This window comes from Ascaphus truei, chromosome 2, assembly GCF_040206685.1.
Source record: "Ascaphus truei isolate aAscTru1 chromosome 2, aAscTru1.hap1, whole genome shotgun sequence".
Taxonomy (NCBI): Eukaryota; Metazoa; Chordata; class Amphibia; order Anura; family Ascaphidae; genus Ascaphus; species Ascaphus truei.
The window spans coordinates 361,469,498-361,493,282 of NC_134484.1; the positions used below are offsets into that span (position 1 = coordinate 361,469,498).

The 23,785-nt window shown below is 39.7% G+C and overlaps 1 protein-coding gene across 1 annotated transcript in view; it reads left to right on the forward strand.

The window, feature by feature from the left end:
- LOC142487498 (ubiquitin-conjugating enzyme E2 E2) overlaps nt 1-23,785 on the forward strand; it is a 277,270-nt gene that overhangs the window by 14,871 nt on the left and 238,614 nt on the right. Inside the window, exon 2 of the mRNA XM_075586939.1 lies at nt 11,740-11,924. Within this exon, the coding sequence (XP_075443054.1) occupies nt 11,749-11,924 (176 nt within the window). The 5' untranslated portion in view covers nt 11,740-11,748. The remainder of the gene's footprint in view (nt 1-11,739; nt 11,925-23,785) is intronic.

The window sequence follows — 23,785 nt, forward strand, 5'->3', positions numbered from 1 at the left end:
TTCTCGGAAACTTAATATTTTCAAATACTTTAAGTCCTGAACAGCGCAAACAAAAAAAACGACACTAAAAAGCACAAAATAAATCTCTTTTGTGAAGAACATAGAATGGAAAACAAAAATGGCAATCCACTCATTTAGACAGCTGCTTTAAACCATCTAATCCTATCCCTGTCACAAATTCAGTTTGTTCCAACATGTTATTGCACCCTTAAGGATGCTTCCTTTGCATGTATGATTACATTGGCATTAATGTTACTTGGCTTTTTAAAGGCAGGCTACATACCAATGTTTTTTTATTTATTTTTTAAATTGTCTATTGTTTTTATTTTAAGCCTATAAAAGTTATACACCTTTTTTAAATATGGGAGTGATAAACCTCTTGTGGCGCTAAGGCAAGGGGTGGCCTATAGGAATGGATAGGGTCGTGGATAAAGTTCTCTTCTTATGAATGATGACCTCAAGAGAAAGAAGACAAAACATACAAAACACTGCAATAGTGCATTACCCAAGGACTATATGTGGTAAAAGAACAGAGCTATTTATTACAAAAATGCAAAAAATAAAACAGCATACATAAGTATATCAATTATAAAACAACTCGGTGCGGCTGCACCTGATAGAATAAAATTTGCTGCGCCGTGAGAAAAATTGGAATCCTACTCACCTGAGGTGGCTAGGACATGCGCATTTGGTTTTTGGTTTCTTTAGCTGGTTGACACCGCTCGCCGTGGGGTGAAATACATCAGCAACTCGAGGATATCCGCCTTCCGTGCTCGAAGTCAGCTGCTGCCAGAGTCTCATCGATCGGCTCCTCTGCGGAGGTCACCTCCGGTATCTTGCTGCTACGGTGTCCCTGCTGTACCAAAAAACATCCAACGCGTTTCGAAACTCCTAATTGTGGGTTTCTGACGAAGAAACAAGAGGTTTATCACTCCCACATCCATTCCTGGTTCTGAGATAACCAGAGAAACTTTTTGGGCAGCTCCAGGGCTCTTTTTTGGACTCCAAATCACAGGTTTATTCACGGTCACATGTTCATTTATGCATTTATATTTATAGATTAATTTAAGTTGTCACGCGAGCGCTATTTGCACTTATATTTTCACTTGTTCCTTCTTTTTTAAATAACATATACCAGAGGACATCCATTTTGCCTCTCTGGTATAGTTGGTGGTACCAGAGGTTCAAGGTATCATAGACATCAATGACATTTCATACAAGTGTCGGCTCTCTACAGAGGACAGAAAGATGCAATAGTCAGTATTCAACGAGCCACGGTGCAGGGTGTCGCAACCCAATCCAGCATTGACGTGATGAATCCTGACCAATGTTACCACATTATGCTCACTGGTAAAGAAATGTAGGGTTGAACTTTTAATACAAAATTAAAATTGAACCTTATACACCCCTTCCCCCTTCCCCCCCACCCCCCAACACCCCACTGTAATCAAATGGTCCAGTTGACCTAACGGGATGTGACGGTGGCATAGCACAGAAATGCAAATCACCTGAACAATTACATCGGAAATCCATGAACTCCCTTTTACTTTATATCATTTCCCTTTACTTATTTTATTATATTTACTTAATTTATTTTAGGCCATCCATGTATATCAGGCCTGCACAACTCGTAAAGTGCGAAGGGCCGAACTGCTCCAAGGAAAAAAAAATTGGGCCGCACGGGTAAAATCATCATCATCATCATCATCATCATCTCCTCCAGCACCTATCATCATCATCATCATATCTCCCCCCAGCACCCCTCATCATCATCCTCATATCTCCCCCAGCACCCTTCATCATCATCCTCATATCTCCCCCAAAACCCAACACTATCAACCTTTGCGATACTCCCCATCTATCTCTCATACCCCATCTCTCCCCCTCACCCACACACACAATACCCCCCTGCACATCATACACATCCCACCCCCCCTGCACTTCACATCCCTCTCCCCCCTTGCAGCTCACATCCCTCTCCCCCCTTGCAGCTCACATCCCTCTCCCCCCTTGCAGCTCACATCACTCTCCCCCTTGCAGCTCACATCACTCTCCCCCTTGGGTGAATGACGGTGGGTGGGTGGGTGACAGTGACTGGGTGGGTGGGAGACAGTGACTGGGTGGGTGGGAGACAGTGACTGGGTGGGTGGGAGACAGTGACTGGGTGGGTGGGAGACAGTGACTGGGTGGGTGGGAGACAGTGACACTAGACAGTGGGTGGGTGGGTTACTGGGTGGGTGGGTGACTGGGTGGGTGGGTGGGTGGGTGACTTGGGTGGGTGGGTGACCCATGGGTGGGTGGGTGACAGTGTGACTGGGTGGGAGACAGTGACTGGGTGGGTGGGAGACAGTGACTGGGTGGGTGGGAGACAGTGACTGGGTGGGTGGGAGACAGTGACTGGGTGGGTGGGTGACAGTGACTGGGTGGGTGGGAGACAGTGACTGGGTGACAGTGACTGGGTGGGTGGGTGACAGTGACTTGGTGGGTGACAGTGACTTGGTGGGTGACAGTGACTTGGTGGGTGACAGTGACTTGGTGGGTGACAGTAACTGGGTGGGTGACAGTGACTGGGTGGGTGGGTGACAGTGACTGGGTGGGAGACAGTGACTGGGTGGGTGGGAGACAGTGACTGGGTGACAGGGTGACGGTGATAGGGTGACAGTGACTGGGTGACAGTGACTGGGTGACAGGGTGACAGTGACTGGGTGACAGGGTGACAGTGACTGGGTGACAGGGTGACAGTGACTGGGTGACAGGGTGACAGTGACTGGGTGACAGGGTGACAGTGACAGGGTGACAGTGACTGGGTGACAGGGTGACAGTGACTGGGTGACAGGGTGGCAGTGACTGGGTGACAGGGTGACAGTGACTGGGTGACAGGGTGGCAGTGACTGGGTGACAGGGTGACAGGGTGACGGTGAAAGGGTGACAGTGACTGGGTGACTGGGTGACAGTGACTGGGTGACAGGGTTACAGTGGGTGGGTGACAGTGACTGGGTGGGTGGGAGACAGTGACTGGGTGGGTGGGAGACAGTGACTGGTTGGGTGCAGGTTGCCGCCGGACGCTTTCCCCTCCTGCCCCCGATATCCCTGTGGCAGCTGCCTGGGACGGGAGGTGGGCTTGGGGGCGCGGGCTGGGGGGGACGGACGCGGGAAGCAGGCCGCAGGAGGAGCTGAATTACTTAATAATTATTACTTCCCCCTCCGCCCCACGTTGGGAGCAGAGGATTCCCCTCCATCCCACGTTGCGAGGGTGGGGAGAGCGGGCCCTGCGCATGCGCGCCCGGACCGCAGGGAATCGGCTCCATTTTTTTAAAACCTTTTTTTTTTAAATTTATTTAATTAATTAATTTGTCGCCCGGCCGGATTCATCGCGGGCCGCACAGAGAGGCCAGGCGGGCCGTATGTTTTGCAGCCCTGATGTATATAGTCTCACTTTATTAGCTGTTTAAACTGTGCTTTCATTATTAGTTAAATAATACCATAACATGAAAAAGTTCTTGATTAAACCGTTGCAATGTGTTAGATATTTATCACACGAGGTTAAGTTAAAGTAAAATATAATAAACCTCCAAAGCATTAAAATACTATGGAACTGTTGAAAGTTAAAAAAAATAAAAATGTTTTTAAATATATTTACACTTGTTCAATTTGTTTTAAGGATTGTGTAAATCGCCTACATTTAACCTACGGAGTATGTCAATATATTATTTAATGATATATTAAGCACACAGTTAAACTGTAATTTGTTCCGTTTGCATGTATGGCACGTGAACGCACTTTGTATATTGGAGGTGCTCCTGGGCGGCGGCTTGTCTGAGTACAAACAATTCAAGTCAAATCTAAAGTGTGTATCAAACTGATTGCCATTAATAACAGTATGTCTCCCAACAGGTTTTCATCTAGCATATTAACAGGAGCAAACAATGACTGATCATAGAGTACATTTAAAATCGTATGTAGAAGATCCAATGTCTCCTAAGCTGGTATATAATTGCATTCAATATCTGCGTATAGATGAGTGGTCAAAGTAACTGTTCTTTTATCACACACGTTTGCAATTACTGAAAAAACACTCAGATCCAGATGCACTAAAATCCGTTGGCCTATTTTACCTAACGGTAACCTAAATTAACATTGAGTTAATCATCAAGCCTATTCACTAAAGCAAATAACCTAATGTTAACCCAGTGCTACTCCTTAAATAACGTATGGTTGTTATGTTTCTGGCTTTAGGTGAGTGAGAAAGAGAAGAGAGATTTTGGTCTAGTCCCAAGAACTATGTATCCCCCTCAAACCCACCTTGAAACAACTCGCGGAGAGACAACTGTGCTCAAAAAACAGACTCCTATTAGGAGTCATTAAAACATACTTTGCATATCCTATTAACATATGTCCTAGATGTCGCGCGTGCGTGTGTATATAGCAAATATTCCTGTATGCTCATTTGCATGTCTTAGGCAGGTCTGCAACCCCGCCTTTCACCATTATCACCCAGCACACAGCACTTCCACTGCAGCAAGGGATTCTGGGAAATGACATGCAAATGGGCACACAGTGTCACCTTTTGCTTCAAAACCATTTTAAACATGGTTCCCTATAGGCTTTAAGCTTGCTGCATGGTCACAGCTTTAAGCACAGCCAGGGTTAAGCTGCACAGCCAGAAAACCCACCCACAGACAGCTGTTTCGACCTTAATAGGTCTCCTCAGTGTGGGGTTGGTTAACTGGCTATGCAATGAAGCAATGAGGATGGGGTTTACCATACTTAGTTAAGTTATGGTGAGTAAAAAATGTGACAAAAACCCTCCACAGCAAAGCATATAGCAAATATTCCTGTATGCTCATTTGTATGTCTTAGGCAGGTCTGCAACCCCGCCTTTCACCATTATCACCCAGCACACAGCACTTCCACTGCAGCAAGGGATTCTGGGAAATGACATGCAAATGGGCACACAGTGTCACCTTTTGCTTCAAAACCATTTTAAACATGGTTCCCTATAGGCTTTAAGCTTGCTGCATGGTCACAGCTTTAAGCACAGCCAGGGTTAAGCTGCACAGCCAGAAAACCCACCCACAGACAGCTGTTTCGACCTTAATAGGTCTCCTCAGTGTGGGGTTGGTTAACTGGCTATGCAATGAAGCAATGAGGATGGGGTTTACCATACTTAGTTAAGTTATGGTGAGTAAAAAATGTGACAAAAACCCTCCACAGCAAAGCATATAGCAAATATTCCTGTATGCTCATTTGTATGTCTTAGGCAGGTCTGCAACCCCGCCTTTCACCATTATCACCCAGCACACAGCACTTCCACTGCAGCAAGGGATTCTGGGAAATGACATGCAAATGGGCACACAGTGTCACCTTTTGCTTCAAAACCATTTTAAACATGGTTCCCTATAGGCTTTAAGCTTGCTGCATGGTCACAGCTTTAAGCACAGCCAGGGTTAAGCTGCACAGCCAGAAAACCCACCCACAGACAGCTGTTTCGACCTTAATAGGTCTCCTCAGTGTGGGGTTGGTTAACTGGCTATGCAATGAAGCAATGAGGATGGGGTTTACCATACTTAGTTAAGTTATGGTGAGTAAAAAATGTGACAAAAACCCTCCACAGCAAAGCATATAGCAAATATTCCTGTATGCTCATTTGTATGTCTTAGGCAGGTCTGCAACCCCGCCTTTCACCATTATCACCCAGCACACAGCACTTCCACTGCAGCAAGGGATTCTGGGAAATGACATGCAAATGGGCACACAGTGTCACCTTTTGCTTCAAAACCATTTTTAACATGGTTCCCTATAGGCACTGGACACTGTGTGCCCATTTGCATGTCATTTCCCAGAATCCCTTGCTGCAGTGTAAGTGCTGTGTGCTGGGTGATAATGATGAAAGGCGGGGTTGCAGACCTGCCTAAGACATACAAATGAGCATACAGGAATATTTGCTATATGCTTTGCTGTGGAGGGTTTTTGTCACTTTTTTTACTCGCCATAACTTAACTAAGTATATATCTATATTATATATCTATATATATATATATATATATCTAGATATAGATATATCTCATACGTAATCAGAACTGTAGGAGTTGGTACATCTGCATCTTCCAAATGCATTATTTCTATTTGTTCTTGTCTGTGCATTGATGTACCCCATGAATGATACAAATACTCTTTACATTAGTTACATAAGTGTAAGTTTAAAAATAAATAAATTAAAAAAAGAAAGTTAAGTGTTATGATCTGTTTAAAATTGGAATATATCATTGTAGTGATACAACACTAATAAACTCCATCAGCTGGATCTGTTAGACATTATAAAGTAATGCATGTGCAACTTGAGTCCTGTAATGCAGAAATTGGAGCAGTGCGGTATTGTAGCTCTGACAAAACACATAGGGGGTCAGAAAACTACAACACGCACATAAACTCCCAAGATACTGGTGTTTTTGGCTCCCTGAAGGTTGCTCATAATGGCTGCCAAACCTTGTGGGTACCAGGGAACAATAGGGAGCCTTAATGTCATCTGTTGCAGCGTCCTATTGGACAGGCATTTAAATGCCCAGCTGAATCATTGGTAAGAGTCTTAGGGGCCCCCGAAACCAGAAACAGCTTGGTTTAGTTCAAGAGGATCCCACAATCCCAATGCTGTGAAAGGAAATTCTGTTGGGAATTCTGCTTTAAATCACAATCTGGTGTCCATAAGATCTTGTTTCATTTATTATTGCCTACAGATATATACACAGTATAAATATAATGTTGTAAAAGGTGATGCGTGTTAGAAATAAACTGTTAAAAGCTATTGCAGTAATAATGTTCTCTTGAGACCAAAAACAGATAGGAATTACTGTGTTTACTTGAGAAACGAGTTCGTATTAGTGTGCTGATGAGGTTGTGTTTGATGCATGCATAATATATTTCACTTGCTCAGCTCTGGAGTCATCACACACATTTGTTTGAGGTAGAGCTGTCAATCACACTTTGGTTGCTGAAGTTGCACCCCACAATGCTTTGCTTAGAACTTTGCAAGGCATTCTCCGGCACGATGTCGGAATATTAAGTGGATATTGGCAACTCTTCCTTTGATGCGGTTTTGCGTGCGTGGTCTTTCTACCACACATTTTTCAATCCCTGAAGAAATGCATTTAAATATTTGGCAATAAGCACTGCCTTATGTGATTTACTAAGGTTTTATTTAATATTATATTATTAATGTTTTGTGGTTAACAAAACATGTATTTTATGATTTCAAATCATTGTCGCCATCGTGCTTATTACTACCGATATAATGCCATACTCGCTTGGGATACATTTATTTTTGAAACATTGGAAGAGGAGTAATTTTACTCCATAGAAAAACAAATCTAATGCAACCTCTGGTGATCACCATGTAAGTGTTACTAATTTGAGCTAATTGACTGTAAAGCCCATCGTGACACCAGCAAATGCAATGTTCCTTAAGGTCAAGCTATAAAATTGTATTTCTTGTCTTTGTGTTCTAAAAATATTTCTGCAGTGTTTCACGTGGTAACATCCTCCATTCTTTGCTATATAAAGATCTTTATGACTCTGGGTACTTTAATGTATTGCTTTTTGTAGAGGGTTTATTTCATTTCTGCTCACACTTTATTGTATGTTCTTATACCCAGCAACTTGTTGTTAATTAAATATCTAAAGAGGACATCAAACATCCTTTCCTGATTTAGTACATGAAAGAAAACCTTCTTTGCAAAGAGGTATCTGTCATTAAATCACCCTGCTTAGCTCAACCTGATAAAAGGAGACTGTAATTATGTATTATTAATGATATATTAACACAGGCAGAGGAGTGCTGTCATTGCTTTTAGAGAAACACATGGGGCACTCCTTTAGACACATGCTGAAATGTCTTTCATGCATTCTGCATTTATCATTAGGCGTTTCTCTAGAACTTCTACTATGATTATGCTGCTGTTTTGTCCAAGGAGCAACACAAGATTATTGCTTGATACCAGTGTTAAACAGGTCTTTGCAAAACAGGGAAGAAGGTTCACTGTAGAGAGTTTTTTTTTTTTTAGTTTTTTTTTAGCTTATTGTTCAGTTTACAGTGTTGTAAACATGCAACCCCTTAACACCATTTAGTGCTGGACATGTTATTAATGAAGCGTAGAGTAATGGGTTGGAGGGCTAAGTGATGTCCATTGTCTTCTCATCAGCAGCAAAATTTGTTTTCACTTGCACCTTATTCTGTCATCTGATTTTTGACATTTGTTGATTTGTGGCAATAATAAGCTAACGTTTATATTTGGTCCTGTTTCAGACAGGCGGCTAATGATGTACAGGTTTATTTAGGCTGACTACTTTTTTGTGAAATCCTAAAGTAGTTTACTGTTTTAGAGAAATATTGATGTAAAAATGAAGAAAAAAAAGGGGGGGGGGGACATTTCTAGAAAACAAAACAAACAAAAACACTCCAACTTGCTCATTTGCATACGGGATTCGAACTAACCTCTAATGAGGGCAATACACGCTTTTATACTACATCTCTCATTCTGTTCTCGGCTATGTCTTTGTTTTTATTTTTTATATTCAAATGCTTAGTTACTTAACAAATGTTATGTTCTATAACAGTAAAAATAGCAGAGAAGTGTTGCTCTGTTAGTGCTTTTCCTGCATTGCAACTCAGATTTATGTTGCTTACAATTAATATTGGATTTACAAAAACAAGACGGCACTGAGGAATGTAACACCTTCTGTCACCTGTGATGTTTGGTTTATGGTTTATTAAGAAAAATGTAAGCTTTTCTACTTTAGTCCCAGAAGCCTAACCACAAAAGTATAAAATCCTGTATATGGTACATACTGCTTATGTTGGGGATTTATGGGCTTATTCAATAAAGTGCAATAGTGCCGATTAACCTGCTAGGCTGAGGGGATTAGTGTGTTGGTTAAAGGGCCAGTCCCATGTGGCAGGTCAAGTTTTTCATAAACAATTTATCAGTGTTATCACCTTCCTTGGAAGTAACAGTTCTACTTATTTGTATGCTTATAGACTGTAAGTTTATTGGAGCAGAATCCTTACTTACTGTACCAAGGTATGTTAATGTTGATATTTTCTTATCATTTTTCAACCCCATTTTACTGCGCTGTTGAACTTATAAATAAATGATAATAATAAATCCATTAAAAAATATATTTACCTTTTCTCCAAGTCGGCTGAATGAAAGCATTTCAGCTATTTATACTGATTTAACCAAAACTAATGATGGCTTCACAATAAGCATTTTAAATAATAACCAAAACTGTTCACCTCTAGTTTCGAGGGTTGACAAACAGTCTTATTACATAAAGACATTACATAACAATTGCAAAACCATGTTAACATTTCCATAGTAACCAAAATATTTAATGTTTAAGTGTATACTATATACACAGATAATCAGTGCTAAAAAGCTGTACAAAAATAGTATTCCTAAAGAAGTAGGAGATATTGATCATTACAACAAAGTCCAGGTCAGTTGAAATAAGGATATAGGGTAGATGGCCCAAATAATTCCTGGGGTCTGAGCAGCTTCTGTGGAATTAACCAAGTTCCAGGGGATCTAAAAAACAAAAAGCAGAAGCGCATGCCCCATAGTGTATTACCGTTTAATACATGTGCAAAACATACAGAACCCCTATAAGCTCATATTGAACCCCCAGAATAACCATAATATATATATATGTATGTATGTATATGTATATTTATATATGTATATATGTATATATATATATATATATATATATATATATATATATATATACGTATAGATGTCAAAGAGGAGTGATACTGAGCATGGCAATATATATTTAAAACCAGAGACAGAACATGAAACACAGACAGAGCTCAGTGCTACATCCATTAACACAGATACACGGTACAGCGCATATATATATATATATGGGCGCTGTACCGTGTATCTGTGTTAATGGATGTAGCACTGAGCTCTATCTGTGTTTCATGTTCTGTCTCTGGTTTTAAACGTTTAATACATGTATTAGGTTGATGAAAACCTTAAAAATGCGCACTCACAAACAAAGGTGCTAAAATGGCATTGTAGAAAAACCTGATAACGGGTAGCAATCTCTGCTCTGCTGTGGCTGCAGGAACACACTGGAACCAGAATGAATCACCTCTCTGCTGCAGCCTCCAGTCTGGGCTCAGTTGTGATTTTATTCAGTGTCCCAGGAGAGCAGGGGAAGGGCTCCAGTTCAGCAGCTGATGTGTGCACCGACACACAGCTGAGCAGAGGATTCCCAGGTTGACTGCGATTGGCGGGCGGGGCTAGACACAGCACGTCAAGTTATGTCACTACAGGAACCACCAATCCAAACAGCTCTACGCGTTTCAGCGCAAGCAAGCAACTTCCTCAGGAGTATGCGCTTCACATCAACCTAATACTAAGCGGTAATACACTATGGGGCACGCGCTTCTGGTGTGTGTGTGTGTGTGTGTGTGTGTGTGTGTGTGTGTGTGTGTGTGTGTGTGTGTGTGTGTGTGTGTGTGTGTGTGTGTGTGTGTGTGTGTGTGTGTGTGTGTGTGTGTGTGTGTGTGTGTGTGTGTTCTGCTGCCCTGCTGGATGGTAACGTTATATATATATATTTTATATCCCTTTTATTTCCCTTTTTTTACCCACCATAACCTTACTAATTATATATATAGACCTGTTGTTGTAGACCTGTCTAAGACATGCAAATGAACATACAGTAATATTTACAGTTGCTTTATGCTTTACTGTGGATGGTTTTTGTCACTTTTTTTACCCACCATAACCTTAATAATGATATATATATATATATATATATATATATATATATCTCATTATTAAGGTTATGGTGGGTAAAAAAAGTGACAAAAACCATGTAAATATTACTGTATGTTCATTTGCATGTCTTAGACAGATCTGCAACCCTGTCTTTCCCCATTATCGCCCAGCATACAGCGCTTCCACAGCAGCAAGGGATTCTGGGAAATGACATGCAAATGAGCACTCAGTGCCACCTTTTGTCTCAAGCTCGTATTACACAAGCAAATCCTCAAGCCAATGCATGCTGTTTAAATATATATATATATATATGTGTGTGTGTGTGTATATATGTATACTTATACTACATTTAACTTGTTAAACATGCCACCACACTTGGTTGACTTTACTTCTAGGGGGAACAGCCCCCTTTAAGGTGTCGTCCTGAAACATTTGTTCAAAGTTAAGGCTTTAAAGGTTTTAGCCCCCTACTCTAAGCTATGCAATTGTCCGTGCAGATGATCTAAACTGCTGTGAGAAGATTGTAATGGTTGACCTTTAGCAATGTACAATTTTATGGTAAATTGTAAATGTGGAGGTGAATTCTGTTATTGACATTAGTATCCCCGGATTTGTTAAGAATGGTTTGAATTTCAAAATTGATTGTACTCAAAATGTATTAACCAAATTGTATTAATGCAAATGTCTTGGGGTGATAAAGACCAGAGATAAAACATAACTTTTTAACAGGACATTAACAATCCAGTTATATCCTTGAGTCAATATTGATTATAACGTAATCAAGGTTAGTATTAGAAACTTGCTAGGTTTTTAATGCCACATCCAAGTGGGCTATTAAAGAGACTGAAGAAAATTATTTTTGTGTTTAATGAACTTCTGAATTCCACGATTAACTTTTGTGTGATTTTTAAGGGTGAAAATAAAATTCTAACGTTTCACCTATTTCACTTCATAGATCTTCAACATGTCAACTGAAGGTCAAAGAGTAGATGACAGTCCAAGTACTAGTGGTGGCAGCTCTGATGGAGACCAACGGGAAGGTGTTCACAATGAGCAAGAACGAGAAAAAGTTCAACCCAAGAAGAAGGAGGGGAAAATATCCAGCAAAACAGCTGCCAAACTTTCCACCAGTGCCAAAAGGTACTCAATTCCTCTTAAGCAGACAAGCAAATTCACACCAGTGCATGGCTAGAAAATAACAGTAATTGGCCAGACTATTTATTTTGTTATCTATTGTGCAATTTTATTGTAGTTAAAGGAGCAGTCCATGCAATATCCTCCTACATGTGTTTTTAAAATAAATACGTTCTGTAGTATTGGATAATACTACCTTTTTTTCCCCCCCCTCTTGATGCCATTTTGAATGAGTTTTAATATATTGAGCATTTTTGGTTTTCTATAGAAGGCTTTAGAACATCTTCCCCAGAATATAAGATCTTTGTAACACTTTCCTGTTTGTGATAATTTGTTGGCAATGTGCCAAACAGTTTGAGCTGCAAACTGTAACAATAGGCGATGTTACCTAATATCAGGATACATTGTAACTGCTGAGTTATACCGACAGCAGGATTAATTGAAACTTAAAGGTGGCCATTTAGTGAACCCTGGGAAGCAGAATTTTGCTGATCAATCACGGGAGGATGAAATGATCGTCGGCTTAGGTAATTCATTTTCATTAAAGTGCCGCTTGGACTGCCTCTTTAAGGCTCTGGTGTCTAGATGTCTTTCCTTTTTTCCTTTGACTCTTGGCACGTGCCGTGAGTATGTCCTTTGGATCCAGATCCGTTTTGCTAGATTGTCAGTTCTTTGGATGTATGTACTGAGCCATTATTAATCTATTATACAAAATGCAGCATCTTTCATAGTATTTCACAGGAATAAAATATGTCCCCACTGCTCAGGCATAGATGTTACTCTACTTGGCTACGTGATGATATTCATTTGGTCAGTCTTTCAGAATCACTTTGGTATGTGTTGCAGGTAGTTTATGACTGAAAAAGAGAAATGAGTGGTCTTAAACTTGTATTTCGAAGTAGCTTTTAACTAACAACGGTATCATCTTTACTCAGTCATGTAATAACATTGTGAAAGTAACTTGAAAGCATGTTTATTCTTGAACTGTTTTAATTCCCAGTTTGTTCTACTTGTGTAACTGATCTATGTGATGTTTTAGCTACAAACGTTATGCCTCTTTATTGCTAGTATTCTAGTGAAGACAGGGGGGCCCAATGCTACATCAAATTGACAAAACATATGGTAATGAGTATAAAGTTTAAACTCATTACCATATATGTTTTGTCAATTTGATGTAGCATTGGGCACCCCTGTCTTCTCTTGTATACATTTGCCACGCTCAGTAGCACTCATTTTGGCATAAATATATATTCATGATGTGGTGGATGTAGGAGTTTGAGCTATCTGGGAATATGTGTGTTAATCAATTTCTGACTAGTATTCTAGTGAGATAATATTGTTAAATGAGAGCGACTTTGCTAATACAAGAACGTGACTTTAACCTTTTCAGAGTGACCATACAATATACTTGGTACGTTGCGGGCCCAGGCACGCCTGGTTATGTCATTGCACAAATACTCGTATTATAGGGCAGGATTGGGCTGATGGAAATGGGGCCCAATCCATTTCCGTCAGGTAGGGGGTGTTTGCGGTCATGTTGTTGCTGCTGAAGCAATCGCATAACTGGACATGCTTGTGGTCCCCAAGCACACTGGTGCCGCCGGACCTCTGCCATTATTAAGGTAGCTGTATTATTTGAAAAGGTAGGTAGGACACCTTTAATGGTATGTTTTTTTTTTTTTATTTTTTTTAAACCTTTTGGTTAAACCCAAATGCATATAGACGTCACTACTTAAAATCATCTCCGGTAGCAAAGGGTGTGAGACAAGTGGTCAGAAAATCTGTAAAGCAAATTATTGATTAAAATGATTTATAAAGAGTTGTTACCTAATCTCATTTGCTTTTTAAGTGTGAAGTTTTTTTTTTTTTTTTTTTTTTTTTTTTTAATACCCATTGAACATGTACTATGGAATATGTTTATGCCTCTTAAATATATGATAATTACTAGTTGGGGAACCTCACATCTCCAGGCAAAATGTAAATCCACACTTCTTTCCTTGGACTGATCACCTATTTAATTTAACAGGACCCAATGGAAAAAAACAATATATTTATTGTAGTACACAGATCATGGGTGATTATATCTTGGCTTCACAAAATGTGTTTGATATGGTCTTATATATATTTATATTTTGTACATATAAATATTGTAAAACAAATATAATCACTGCGCTTCTCCATGTAAAGAGCATGCAGCTAGTGAAGGAAATGGCCATACAAATGTGCAAAACAGAAAGTGAATCCCTGCGCTTCTCCCATAGGGATAGCAATCAATGGGGAATATATATATATATATATATATATATATATATATATATATATATATATATATATATATGTATGGTGTAAATACCTATAAGAAAAAAGGAGACTTTTGGTATACATCCTTTGATCAAATAATGCCAAGCCTGCTAACCACGTCAAGGTAAGTCTCTTTAGCAGGTCCCTACGCTAAATGCATACTAGTGTTATGTGAAATAAGCCCAGAAGGGGTTAAAATATCAAAGCATATGCTTGTATAACCTAGTGCAATTAAAAACTGGTATATACCAGTACAGATACTCACATGTAAGTGAAGTGGAATAAGGGGACCTTGCTAGGAGATTATATACCTAGAAGCGGAGGGGCTGGCCTGCCACAAACTGCTCAATAAGCAGTTGCAGGTGATTGGCTCAACCTATTGTGACCAATAATAAATATTGTCCCAATTCCTGCCGTCTTTGGTATTAGCCGTTTCCCTCCTAATTTTCCACTTGTTTAGATGAGTGGACGTGTACATCTGCTTGTGTACATTACTAAAACCTATTTATTTTAGTGCGTGTCTTGGAATAGGACTAAAACGATTTGTTAAATTCCTTTTTATTAATTCCAAGTACCTCTGAGTGCCTATTTCAACTTTATTTTGATGATACATTATCTATTAGTGCACCCAGGCAAGTTACTGGATTGTTACGCGAGTCCTGCCTTGTATACACGTTGAATACACTGTGTTCAGAAAAAGCTGGGCCCCTTTTATTTTTTTGTAATTTCATGTAGAACAATCACTCAATTTTCATGAACATTTGAGCAATTGTAGGTCTGTCACAGTAGATTATTACGTTTAAAATTATTTGATAATCTAATAAATATACTTTGGAATTGGTGATGGCATGTTGACCTCATCAAGTGCATAGTTACACAACAAGCGTGCTCTCAGCCTTCCTTATTGATAAGCCACATAGATAAAGCAGTCTGTCTTTGTATGCACCTGTGGCAGTAATTCCAATCTCGTGAGTGCTCCTCCTTCCTTTTTTTTTTTTGTATCATATTAGATTACAACACATTAAAACATTTTAAGAGCTACGAAGATAAAACTCCTATTTCTCGTTTAATGAACATATATTTACTGCAGTGTATCTGGTGCTTGTTGACATAATACAGTGACATCAATTTTCGTTACAGTCAGTTGATTGTTTACATTGTGCTTCTTATATAGTGTAAATTAGAGATGGGCGGACCCCTTCTAGACTTTTTTTTTTTAACTCCGAATCCACGTGTGTGTCTGTGTGTGTGTGTGTGTGTGTGTGTGTGTGTGTGTGTATGTATGTATATTCCCTCCAAATTGGGTAGAGATGCCTGTGCTGAAAAAAGAGCTCATTCGGAAGCATAGACACCCCCCCACCGAATTTTGTTTGTTCGTCTGAGGTGTTGGGTTACAGTAAATCTTGATGTGTGTTTATATATAAAAATGTAACTGTAATATGGTGGGGGTATTAGAAGAAACCTTTCTGACCAGTCTTTTACCCTGCATATGAAACTGTTTAACCCCATGGTGCCTACTGCTCTTATTGGCCTTTCACATTGTCCCATTAGTGTTACATCAATAAATTCTCCAATTTAATAGCGTGGCATGGCTATTGGATTCAACATTTCAGTATAATAGAATCTATCAATGTGATTATCTTGACATGTCTATCTGTGCCATTATGTCTTCTTGTGTATGTGTTATGTCCACTGTATATATGTTTGCACCTCCCCCTCCCCACCATCCATAACCGTTCATGCTCTGATGAAGGTCACATAGTGGACAGAAACTTAATTTTTTTCCTTGGACTACAAAATAATACTTTTTGAACATCAGTTTTGCAGTGCGGTGTCTTTCATTTGACTCTGGTTTTGGGTAAGTATTTATCATGTCGTTTTTTTTATATGACGTGTGCACTTGCCCCTACTTTTATTATTCATTTATGGAATGCCTATTCATTTTTCTGTGTGTGATATTATGTAAGAAAATGTGACTGTGATATGGTAAAGACTATCAGATAACAAAAGCGACTTGTGATTGGAAAGGAGCAAGTTATAGCACTGGAACAAGACAATGGATCAACAATAAATGACCGCACATATCATGAAGAGTTAAGGACTTACACAAGACCTTGTATGAGAGCACTGATTGCACAAGGCATATCCAACAGCGCAAGAAGAATACGCCAATGACTTATCAGTTGTCCTTCCAGAAGAAGTGGCATAGCCAATACAATCCATGAAGAATGTGATGGCCTCTGTGGAGATGGAATTACAACTAACATTTTAAAAGAATAGGAGGATCCAATGCGCACTCACATCCAGATGATATAAAAATAAGAGAGAAAACACAATAGTGTAATTCTGTATGTATTCAATATAGATAGAGATGGTAATGCACTCACATTTAGTAAGGAAAAACAGGCATCTCGGTTAATCAGTGACAAAAAGAAAGACTATACTACAAAACAAGCGCTCAACCTATTGTGACCAATAATAAAAAGTGACCGAAAAATATAACAAATGTGCAATAGTGACAATTATCTAAACAAACTATGATCGGATAACCACTAGACACAATAGACCTATTAACCACCAGATTAGGGGAGGGTATAGGGATGGGCTGCCTGGGACTACAAACAAGCTATTCCATATAGCTACAAACAAATGATGTACAGAGAGCAAAGTCCTTGGCGCACTATCAAGTGCGTGAACCTGATAAATAAGTCCTGTTCAGAATAGAGAGTTCGTAGATATCCACAGTCTGGCCTCCTACTTTCCCTCTGATGTTGAAATATCTGTAATCAGAAAGAACAAGAGACCATTGCGCAGTATCTCATGTATGCCGAAGCCTCGACCACACAGCTACTAGGTACTTACATCTAATAGAATAAAAACAGGCCTTGAAAGGTATCTTTAAACCAGGGGTCCGTGTCGCTCACAGGGCTGTCTTGGATTCTCCAATTACAACATTCCCGCTCCACGGATAGCCGATTCGCCCAATGGTATACAAAAGATAAAATACCAAATAGTGTGGTACAGTACAATTTAATAAACGATAAAAAGATCAACAGTCAATGCACTCACATGCTTTATGATCTTACTGCACGATTTACACGGTGCCGTCCGCAAACGTGAGGGGGTAGACCGTGGTGTATAGGGAGGCTGGATCCCGCGTGTACCTCTTCCTCGCGGCCGCAAATCAGAGCGCCGGGTCCACCACAGACGACATCACCGACCACAGCAACCTCCTCCGCTGGTACTGGCACGTTGCAATGCGTGCAATTAAGCTCCACCCTACGCGCGTTTCGTGACTCCTGACGTAACTTCCTCAGGGGTAATGGAGCTTTGGTGCTGTAGTGTGCTATTTAAGCAAGACTAATTGGCCAGATGTTATCCCTAATAGGATAATTACTCATAGAGGGGTGTCTAGCTAATGAACTAAAGTGCTGTTATTTAACATTATATGCTCCTAACCTTCATAGCAGCTGAATAACAAATGGCTATATTAAGATTGTTATAACATAGATAATCATAAATTACAATCTTCACACAATAATGTATATAGCTAACAAGCACATAGGTTATACACTTAATAAAATTGTTAACATAATTACAATATAATATTAGTGTACCTCAAAACATTATTACAATACAATATTGATTACTTATATATAATCTAATATGATGAACTTGATTAAAAATCAATAAAACTATAAAAGAATTAAAAAAGAGTACCCATATAGTATATGCAGGACTATACGGACAGAGGACTCAGAAGAATTTTTTGGGAATAGCTAAAGAAATTTCTTATATTGGATATACATAATCAAATTCCTCTGAGTCCTCTGTCCGTATAGTCCTGCATATACTATATGGGTACTCTTTTTTAAATTCTTTTATAGTTTCATTGATTTTTAATAAAGTTCATCATATTAGATTATATATAAGTAATCAATATTGTATTGTAATAATGTTTTGAGGTACACTAATATTTTATTGTAATTATGTTAACAATTTTATTAAGTGTATAACCTATGTGCTTGTTAGCTATATACATTATTGTGTGAAGATTGTAATTTATGATTATCTATGTTATAACAATCTTAATATAGCCATTTGTTATTCAGCTGCTATGAAGGTTAGGAGCTTATAATGTTAAATAACAGCACTTTAGTTCATTAGCTAGACACCCCTCTAGGAGTAATTATCCTATTAGGGATAACATCTGGCCAATTAGTCTTGCTTAAATAGCACACTACAGCACCAAAGCTCCATTACCCCTGAGGAAGTGACGTCAGGAGTCACGAAACGCGCGTAGGGTGGAGCTTAATTGCACGCATTGCAACGTGCCAGTACCAGCGGAGGAGGTTGCTGTGGTCGGTGACGTCATCTGTGGTGGACCCGGCGCTCTGATTTGCGGCCGCGAGGAAGAGGTACACGCGGGATCCAGCCTCCCTATACACCACGGTCTACCCCCTCACGTTTGCGGACGGCACCTTGTAAATCGTGCAGTAAGATCATAAAGCATGTGAGTGCATTGACTGTTGATCTTTTTATCGTTTATTAAATTGTACTGTACCACACTATTTGGTATTTTATCTTTTGTATACCATTGGGCGAATCGGCTATCTGTGGAGCGGGAATGTTGTAATTGGAGAATCCAAGACAGCCCTGTGAGCGACACGGACTGCTGGTTTAAAGATACCTTTGAAGGCCTGTTTTTATTCTTTTAGATGTAAGTACCTAGTAGCTGTGTGGTCGAGGCTTCGGCATACATGAGATACTGCGCAATGGTCTCTTGTTCTTTCTGATTACAGATATTTCAACATCAGAGGGAAAGTAGGAGGCCAAACTGTGGATATCTACGAACTCTCTATTCTGAACAGGACTTATTTATCAGATAGTGCGCCAAGGACTTTGCTCTCTGTACATCATCTCGGTTAATCAGTTTAACCAAACTGTAGTAGGGAAACGTCAGGAGTCAGGATACTTCTTATATGGTCTCTGACGGCAGGATATTTCCAATTTCTCCCAGACTCACAGGCAGCAGGATATTATGCGAATATAGAGAAATAAACACACATAGTGTAATACTGTATATATAGATATAATTTCTATAACCATATAGTGTATCAACTCACATTGTGTGTATAAGTAATACGCCTTTAGGTTGTTAAAGTAACCAACTTTTGATGTCATCTGGAATCACAGGGAAAATCCCAGGCAAAAAGAGGAAAAGGTAGTGAGGACACGGGTCCAAGTAACAGTGCTCAGTAAGATTGAGACATATTTGTAATCCATATATCAAGGCACATATATCATAGTGTAGAAGGAGGCAAAAATAAAGCTAAAGGAGATATTGGACCCAGTGTTTTGAGTAACAGTGACCATTCATTGACTCATGACTGTCCATATAGTGGAGACAAATATAAGCTTAAGCGTAAAACAGTCTCATGCAGTACTCCACAGAACAGAGATCTCTCACTGTGACACTGTTTCTGGTCAACAACTCCCCATAATTAGTAAGGGGAGAAACAATACTCACAAAAAGCTGCTTCCTTCTGGTGCGTGCATCACGCTATGTTGTCTTTGCAGAAGAAAATCCTAGGATTGGAGCGGAGCACAGCAAGAGAAGGTATCTTTGATAAAGGGCGTTTTGCCTGAAACGCGTCAGAGTGTTTGTTTTGTCCCCCGATACCATGTTCTTTAATAAATAATTTTTTAACCCACACCTCGCTGGTCCCCTACCTTTTCTTGCTGTGCTCCGCTCCAATCCTAGGATTTTCTTCTAAAAAGAGGAAAAGGATGCAGGAAAAGGTAGAACAAACTTTATATAAATAAAAAGGCACTTACAGAGCCGAAAACATAAAATTAACCCAAGGTATTCCAAAACATGTAACTCCACTCTCAGTAAAACCTAGTGCTGGCCATGCACCCGGGAATACCACACTGAGGGGGTACAGAGCTTCACACAGCTCCTCAAAGTCTGTAGATAGTTAGCAGCTGGCTCTAGAAGATTGCCTCAACGCGTTTCGTCCGAAAGGACTTCTTCAGGGGGCTTTGTGGGCTTTTTAAAAAAAAAAAAAACATTTTAAAAGAAGCTGGGGAATAAGAGCAAATCCTTCTAAAACTCTTCATATGCTGCATGAAGAAAATAATAATTCCAGAACTATGGAATAATGCCATAGTTATCCTCTATAAAATAGGAGACAAAAGACCTCAGGACCTACAGACCAATCATTTACAAGATTTTTACAATGTGGAACTTTGTCAGCCTCGATAGACAGGAATATGGAACGCCAAAGCCTACAAGAGACTGGAATAAGTTTACATTGATAGTGTTTAATGCTTACACCAATGTAGTAACAAAAGGCAAAACAAAAATGTGGCTGCAAAGTCCTTAGAGCTACATTTAAAAGCACTCGTAGCTAGAGAAAAATAAGAGTAAGGGCCAAGAAGTGCAAGGGAAAACAAGGCAAAACAAAAAGATACCTGAAAAGCCTGCAGAGCTGGATGCAAATATTAGTAGCCAGGGAAAGACAAAAGAGCAGAAGGTAAGAGAATATCCAGACTGCTGCTCTGTATCAAAAAGTTGACCAGCAACAACTAGCAGGCTGGTTGGGGTTAATATACTCTAAACTAAGATGGCTGCTGGCTTAATGGGAGATTCCAGTTCCTACTAGCTCTGTGCCTGAACTTGACTCCTGTGTGTCCCCCTGCAGGTCTACGATGAGTGTTGTGGGAGGGAAGTACGAAATGAGGTTTCTGCACTCGTGCTGTTCTCTATAAAATCTGTTATCCGCTTGCAGCTGTCAGCGCCAGGAGCCACTTCTCAACTGCTCCTATTGAGGAAAGCCCCTGAAAGAGCTCTCCTCACAACAGAAAAAACACGAGGCACACAAGCGCACGCGGATTAGCATAAAAATATGGGAGGGAATCTTGACACTAGAGATTACTAGAGACCTAAGCAGGACGTTGCAGTGGATACATCAGAATGCACAACACCAGGTTGTATAAGAAGTGATTTTCCAAAATTATGAATACAATCTACCACTCTCTTTAGGATTAATAAATTACGAAAAAGATTTTGATTTTGTATTTACCTCAGCTGTTTTAAACGCATTAAGACCGCGTTGAAGAAGCGTGCATTGATATGAGGCACATTTACGATAATGCCATGCCTACTATTAGATTACATGAAGACACAAGCAAGATAAGGAGAAGCAAGGATGTGCGACAAGGTGACAACATGACACCTCCGCTTTTTACCGCAACAGTTGAAGACATTGAATTGGGAAGAAAAAGGAATACAAATCAATGGTGAATATTGAAATCACCAGGTATTTGCTGACATTGTTATGTTTGCCACAAGGCCAGAAGACCTCCAACAACTAATCGCAAAAACAAGTAAGAAGGTGGGCCTCCATATGAATCTCGGCAAGACCAAAGTAATGTTCAACTCTACAAAGATCGACATAAATAAAATAGGAATAGAAGTCGGACTATATATCTATCTTGGCCAGCAAGTATCAGTGAATGGGAACCTTTCAAATTAAATCAATAATGAGAATCAAGACGTGATGCAGCACATTTAGAAGCGACAAGACAATCTTACAAGGGAACTTTCCACTGTGCTTCAAAAGAAAAGTGTTTGCCCAGGGTGTTTGTGTGTATGTGTGTGTATATATGTATATGTGTGTGTGTATATATGACTCCAGGAAGAACTTTGTCCTCGAGATATTTGTAGTTTTGTGTGCTTGTTTGTAGTGGTGTATCGTGTTTTTTTTTTTTGTGTATGTGTGTGTTCAAAATGTGACCGCGTGGTCATGGATAGAGTTGCAACATCTTCTGATATTTCAATTTTATAATGCCTGCATGAGAGAGCCCTGACCAGTTGACAAACTTGCACGTTGATTGGGAACCAACACTGATGAGCTTCGGGTTCAGTTGAGAGAAAAAACTTGAAAATGTACGAGCAGTGTAGGCTGCTGCTTTAAAATTATCTATATGTTTATATCTCTCAATTGAATCTAGTGAACATGGCCACCTCCAGTGGTGAGAAAGTTTGAGAACCACTTGGGATTCTCACATATTTCAAACCTAAAATATTATTAGATCTTCATCGAAGGCCTAAAAATAGCTAAAGATAACCTGGTCAAAACATCTGTTTATCCACAAATGATTAAACATTCAATATCCATGTGTGAAAAAGTATGTGAACCTTTACATTCAATACCCCTTGAGCAGCAATAACTTAAACTAAGTGTTTCCTGGTCACTCTCATATCGTTTTTGAAGAATTTTGGCCCATTCCTTCTTACAGAACTGCTTCAACTCTGAGACATTTGAGGGCTTCCTTGCATGGACAGCTCACTTCATGTCCTGCCAAAACATTTCAATGAGTTTAGGTCCAGACTTTGACTAGGCTATTCTAAAACATGGAATTCCTTCTTCTGCAGCCATTCTTTTGTAGATCTGCTTGTATGTTTAGGATCATTGTCTTGCTGCATGACCCTTTTTCGCTTCAGTTCACAGAAAGATGGCTTGACATTCTCCTCTAGAATCTTCTGCTGCAGAATTCGTGGTTGTGTCAATGATTGCTTGTACTGCTTGTACAAGTCCTGAGGCAGCAAATGAGCCCTAAACCATCACACTTCCATCACATGCTTGATGGTTGGGATAAGGTTCTTCTGTTCGAACACAGTGTTTGGTTTTCACCTAATATAACGTTTCTCATTTGAGGCCAAAAAGTTCTACCTTTGACTCGTCTGTCCAGATAACATTGTTCCAGGAGTCTTGTGGATCATCGATTTGGCTCTTTGGTGAACTTTTGATGGGCAGCAAAGTTCTTTTTAGAGAGCAGTGGTGTCTTTCTGGCTATCCTTCCATGAACACCATTCTTGTTAAGTCTTTTTCTGATAGTTGAGTCATGAACACTCACATTAGCCACGGCAAGAGTGGCCTGCAGAGCCTTGTATGTTACTCAGGGTTCTTTGACTTCCTGGATAATTTGCCGGTTTGTTCTTTGAGACATTTTGGTAGGATGACCACTCCTGGGTATAGTCACTGTGGTCTTGAACATTCTCCATTTTTCTGACCGTGGATTACTTTTGATAGTAGCATGACATGTTTCCACACACTGTATGGTGACCAAACTCACAAAGTTCATGATATTTATATAGGGTGGGGCCTCCCAAACTCACCCATGAAGATTGACCCAATTATTTAAACACCTGATTCTAATTATAGTCTCTAATTTAGCTGATAAAACCAGGGTTTCATTTACTTTTGTACATACCCTGACTCTTAATCACTCATTGTTTTGTCTAATTCATACATCATTTTTTTCAAAAGGCATGGAATTTTTTAATATAAACCCTATTGGATATTTCTGAAATGACTTGGCTTGATTCAAGGTTGTCATGGATAAACTATGGAATTTCCGTAATTATCATTGCGATTCACCAACATTTTGTCGCCACTGTATGTAACTTGTTGTGGTTTTTTTTTTTGAAGTGAAACTTCTTTAGTGGCACCTATTCTGATGGGGTAAAACGGGAGAGATGGGGGACAAATGTGAAA